This window comes from Salvelinus namaycush, chromosome 20 (assembly GCF_016432855.1).
Source record: "Salvelinus namaycush isolate Seneca chromosome 20, SaNama_1.0, whole genome shotgun sequence".
Lineage (NCBI taxonomy): Eukaryota > Metazoa > Chordata > Actinopteri > Salmoniformes > Salmonidae > Salvelinus > Salvelinus namaycush.
Window position 1 is genome coordinate 44,529,168 of NC_052326.1, and position 6,285 is coordinate 44,535,452.

Here is a 6,285-nt window from a genome sequence, read left to right on the forward strand (position 1 = left end):
CAGGAAAATAATCCTTCAGCAACAGGAAACGTAAATTATTACGTAGATTATAATTAATGGACATTTTTGTAGGGTTTGATACATTTTTTGTTAGGGCAACTCGAGTCTGAAATGTCAGTGGAAATTAGAAACTTTAGACGTTTTTTAAACCTCAAATACACTACAATTTTGCATTTCCAATTGTGCAAGAAAATTTGCAGCAACAAAAGAGTGATCAAATTAATATCCTACATCTGTACATCGATATAAATACAGTATATAAAAATGCAGATATCAGTGCCTTGGAATGTATAGTATTTAGCTTTATTGTCTATTGTCTCTATTTCTCTCTAATATTGCCCTGCTACCATCTATTCCATTGTAGAGGGAATCACATTCAATATAATTGACAGTAAGTAACATTCTATGTAAACTTTCTTGTACATTAAGTTTTCTAATCTAATCTGGATTGGGGTTTTGCCTAGCAAATCTTTGATTGGCTTGAACTGACTAGTTACTGGGACAGCACATTGCTTCACCTCAATTCACAGACCATTTAACTGCAGTGAACGTGAGTATTCAACTTAACTACCTTATGTAACTATCTTCTTCGTCTGATGAACAGGAAGGATCAGACCAAAACGCAGCGTGGAAAGTGTTCATGCTTTATTGAAAAAAACTGAACACTAAATACAAAATAACAAAGTGAATAAACGAAAATCAAAACAGTCCTGTAAGGTGCTACAACACAAAACAGAAAACAACTACCCACAAGTATGGTTCTCAATCAGAGACAACGATAGACAGCTGCCTCTGATTGAGAACCACACCCGGCCAAACACATAGAAATAGAAAACATAGAACAAAAACATAGAATGCCCACCCCAACTCACGCCCTGACCAAACCAAAATAGAGACATAAAAAGGAACTAAGGTCAGGGCGTGACACCTTAGTAATAAAATGTGCTAAACTTTGTACAACAATCTATTATACAATTTTTGTCCTGTAATAGAGTCCTGTTTCTTGGACATTCACAATATTACATGTTGGCATTGACATCCAGTTGGTTTAATAGTGTTTCTCAGTGAAATACGTTTTTTAGTTTAACCTGAAAGAAGTTTTTTAGTTTAACCTGAAACAGAGAACTTGTTTCACGGAATATAAACCAAAGATGATCCAGGTCAGGATAATGTAGCAACGTGTCTAAGTATCAAAATGTTGCTCAAGAACTGGTGCAGTTCAAGTTGTACTGTATCTTGTTCCTTTGGATCAATCTAGGATCAACACACCTTACAGGAAATAGGCTGTTGGAGAGGGACACACCTGCAGATTTCTCTGTACATACAGTATACCGGTTTCAGATTTCTCTGACAGATCTTATACCACCGTGAAGGAACAGGTCTATCTGGTCTGATCAAAGACCATACAGGCAATGGTAGAATGGTAGGCTAGAACATTCTCTAAAGCAGGGGTGTCAAACTCAAATACCCAGTGGGCCAAAATGTAAAACCTGAACAAAGTCGCGGGCCAACATTGAACAAATGAACCTTTTAATATGGACCCAAACAAGTTTTGCTTTAACATTGAATATGGAACAAGCATCGCTTATTACCATACAATATATAATTTAATAGTGGAGACATGCAAAATCGAATTTCAAATGAAAAAACACATCAATGGCATTCATTTATTAAATAAATAAAATTTAAATAAAAATCGTATGCCTCTTTTCTATTTCCAGCCTTCTGATTTAAATACCAAAATAAACTTTTTCCACTGGCTAATAATTTTACAAATAAAATGATAATAAATCAATCAACCATTCAAGCCCATGCCTTGTAGCAAGAAAAAGTGCACAAAGAAAACGTTAATTATTGCACACTGATCTAATCTGATGTGCCCAAGCCAGATACCTGGCATCTCTTCTTGGATGCTAGTTCATCAATGTCTGGGCTCAGGCTCTGAGCTGAAGAAATCCTCAGTATCGAGCGAAGGTGTTCATCAGTCAGACGTCTCCTGTGAGTTGTTTTGGTCATCTTCATCGAGGAGAAAAGTTGCTCGCATAGATAAGTGCTGCCGAACATGGAGAGCATCTGAGCAGCTTGGGTGCGGAGCTGAGGCATTGTGTCAGGGATGAACCGTGGAAACTGTGCATCGCCCACAGCATCATACTTTGACTTCAGCGTGTCGTTGCACTGGAGTTCAATCAGCTCCATTTGGATGTTGGTTGGTGCATTTTCCACATCAACTGCGAAGGGATTACTAAGCAGTTCAAACCTACATTTCTGGACATCGAAGTCGGCAAATCGCCGGCTAAACTCAGCGGCGAGAACACTGAGTTTTTCAGCAAACTGTGCGCATGGGAACACGGCGGTAGAGATCTGTGCTTTTATGGTTTGGCAGCAGGGAAAATGGCAAGGGTTTCCTTGCAGCATCTGATTCTCCCACAGGCACAGTTTAGTTTTAAAGGCCCTCACTGCAGCGTACATGTCTGTGATGATGCGCCCCCGCCCCTGAAGCTGCAGGTTCAGCGCATCGAGATGGCTCGAGATGTCACAGAGAAAGGCCAGCTCACACAGAAACTTTTGCTCCCGGAGCTCTGCTGTATCCTTCCCTTTGGTTTCCAGGAATTGACATATTTCCTCACGCAGCTCGAAACATCTGTTCAGTACTTTTCTTCTGCTTAGCCATCTCACCTCTGTGTGATACGGCACGTCTGCGTATTCCGAACCACACTCCTCTAGAAAAAAATTAAACTGGCGGTAATTCAGACCTTTGGCTCTTATAAAGTTAACTACCTGTGTTACTGTGGTCATAACATGTTCCATCTTTAGGGCTTTGGCACACAGTGATTCCTGATGTATGATGCAGTGGTAAACAGTTAGCTCACCTGCACAGTTCTCTTCCCGCATCTTCTCCCGAACCATGCCCACCAGTCCACTCTTTTTACCGCACATCGCTGGCGCACCATCTGTCGTTAATCCAACGAGTTTATCCCACGGCAGCTTTATTTCAGTTACACATTTGGAAACCTCCTCAAATATTTCCTTTCCTGTGGTTGTGCCATGCATTGATTTGAATCCCAATAGCTCCTCCGTAACACACAGATTTGAGTCCACTCCACGGATGAAGACTGACAGCTGAGCAGTATCAGATGCGTCGCAGCTCTCATCCACAGCGAGGGAGAACGCAACGAAATCTTTTCCCTTTTCCATCAGCTGGTCATACAGATTGGTGGCAAGATCACATGTGCGATCAGCTACTGTGTTCCTGCTCAGGCTCACGTTTGAAAATGCTTGCTTTTTCTCTGGGCATACGAGGTCACAAACTTTCATCATGCACTTTTTCACGAACTCTCCCTCATTAAAGGGCCGGGCTGATTTTGCGATCTCTGCTGCCACTATATAACTAGCCTTTACAGCAGCCTCACTTTGTGATGTGGCTTTTTTGAACATATTCTGTTGTGAAACCAAACTTCTTTTCATCTCCTCTACTTTCTGGCTCCTTTGAGTCATGTCCAGGTCCTTGTATTTGTCATGGTGTTTCGTTTCATAGTGTCGTCTAATGTTGTACTCCTTACTTACAGCCACGTTGACTCCACAAACAAGACAAACAGGTTTGTCTTTTACATATGTAAACAGATATTCTGCCTCCCACTTGTACAGAAAGCTCCTGTTTTCTGCCTTTCTTTTCGCCATTTTTGGGAAGGGATAGCGCGCTGACAGTTGTAGCGTCTATGTTGCTATGACTACTGTCACAGAGGAGAGGGCGTTTCTGGGTCCTGTCCTGATTGGCGTGCGAAAACAACAGCAGAGCATTATGGGATTCGTAGTATTAGCGGTGAATGCGCTGTATAATACCGGCGGGCCAGCTCTAGTAGTAATTTGGTATTGTCTCGCGGGCCAAATATAATTACCCCGCGGGCCAAATTTGGCCCGCGGGCCAGAGTTTGACACCCATGCTCTAAAGAGTCATTGTGTAGAAGCACAGAGTTTTCTAACCCAGAGGCACAGCAGTCCAAAACTTCTGGGAACGTCTCGCAAGCAGACTCGACAGACCAGAACGGGGTTTGGGGTTTGGAAAGTCAACTAAAGAAGTGAAACATTTGTCCTTAGTTGTTAATTTTGATTTCTAATGGCACAACCTAGATTCGAGACAATGTCTAAGGTAGCTGAACATGTTATAAGTCCAACCTCGTGAAAGTGACAAACTGACACGTTTTCATTTTCATCAAAAACAGCCGCACATGCACAGTACAGCCCAACATGACTGTTAGACCCGATGACGTGTTTCTGCGCATGAGTTTAGCTAGCTAAAATCACCATGACATCACCTACAAGCGTGACCAGGGATTTATATTGGATAAGCTGTTTCTGGGCATCTCCATACTAAACCTTCTTTGGTACAGTAGAAGTGTGGAATGGGTTGCGTTCACTATGACAGAACAGTGTGCAATGTTGAATATAACGGAAATGGTACTGTACTGAACGACCAGGTGAAAAACATTGTGATTACGGTGGCCCAGAGGGCAGTTACCATTTGGTATGTTGAGTTTTACGATTTCAGATAGTCACACCCATATTGATCAGGCCACACTCACCAAACAGGAGCAAACGTACCTCAAAGGCTGTTGAAGATCGGTGAACACCGTTTTGGGAAAATGAGCCTTTCAGGATAAACCGCCACGCAATGTAGCAAACGTTGAGTCAAACTGAACGCACCGCTGATTTTGTTTCCTAATGACACCATCGTCTGTTTCCATGCTTTTGATTGGTCGCTGCAGCTGTTGAGATGGCACAAGGAAGAGGAGGTATTCAGACAATTCTGTTCCCGTTAACATTGTGTCTGCAAGCATTCACTGGTCAATGTCAAGGTAAACATCCAAATGCATCACATGTGAGCACACACACACACACACACGTGCGCGCACACACACACACACACACACACACACACACACACACACACACACACACACACACACACACACACACACACACACACACACACACACACACACACACACACACACACACACACACACACACACACAAACACACACAGCTTGCCTATATAATCAACTCAAGCATCCCCCACTTCTTATCTGTTTCCACGGGCCGCAGATTAAAGGGACGCAAAATTTACTCTATATGTGGAACAACCCTTTTACATGTTTATGGGGTCAACAACACAGAAAGTTGTGTCTATTTTATCACTGTTTTCTATATGCAAAATGGGTATGATTGATATATTTGGTGAATTGTTAAATAAAAATAAATAAAGAGTGTAACTACCTCTTGTCTGTTATTAAGATTAAGATCACTTTATTGGTCAATTATCCACAATGTCCAACCAAAATGTTATTTCCTCTGTTAACCCAATCCCTCGGATAGACACGCATAAATACACATACAGGTTTTGGAGAGGTGTGGGGGTGCCTGCCACACTGGGTGCCCGGGGAGTTAATTGCCTTGCTCAAGGGCACAACAGCATCTAGGATTTAATTCCTGCAAACCTCCGGTTGCCAGCTCACTTCCCGCCAGATTTTACCCATCGGACCCTTGTCTCGAACTGGGAACCCAGCCTCTGGTTGCCGGCTCGCCTCTCTAACCGCCAGTCTACCTCCGTTTCTATACACACTTTCAAAAACTTAATGTGTCAGGGTATTGTTTTTAACTTGATATGACCTTAGCATGATATATGCTTCTACACCTGCATTGCTTGCTGTTTGGGGTTTTAGGCTGGGTTTCTGTACAGCACTTTGTGACATCAGCTGATGTAAGAAGGGCTTTATAAATAAATGTGATATATAAGCACTCTCAAAAACTGTGAGGCTAAGAATGCAGGAGGAGGAGAGAGATTATGGCCTAAACCGAGCCATACACCCGTACAAATGTATACAAATCTGTGCTCATATCAAGTATCAGATATCAGTGCCTTTGAAAGTACAGTCGTTTTCATTATTGCCAAGACCCTTTCATCCAAAGAGCACCCTTCCTAATACGCTCTAACATTGCTTTGCTACCACCCACGTTGCTGCCTTATAGACAGCACAACATAAGCAGAGGCTCAATAAAGTCCTATACTATACATCCTGTTGTTGGATACTATAACTATGCATAAAATGCTTTCACTGTGATGTTGCTACAGTATGGCACTGACAGACTCTCCATATACAGATTCTATCTGACACATTTTTCACTCGTTTTATAGTTGTTGGCATAAGGCTAAGGAGAGTACTTGATAATCATTTATCAGAATTTATCTCTGCCCTGGATTGGGTTTTTGCCTATAACACTCTCTGA

General features: G+C 42.1%; 1 protein-coding gene across 1 annotated transcript; it reads right to left on the reverse strand.

The window, feature by feature from the left end:
* Positions 1–1,724: 1,724 nt before the first annotated feature.
* Positions 1,725–3,928, reverse strand: LOC120065400 (general transcription factor II-I repeat domain-containing protein 2-like). Its single transcript, XM_039016384.1, has one exon. The coding sequence runs from the start codon at positions 3,676–3,678 to the stop codon at positions 1,867–1,869; it is 1,812 nt and encodes a 603-aa protein (XP_038872312.1). The 5' UTR covers positions 3,679–3,928; the 3' UTR covers positions 1,725–1,866.
* Between the last annotated feature and the right edge of the window lie 2,357 nt (positions 3,929–6,285).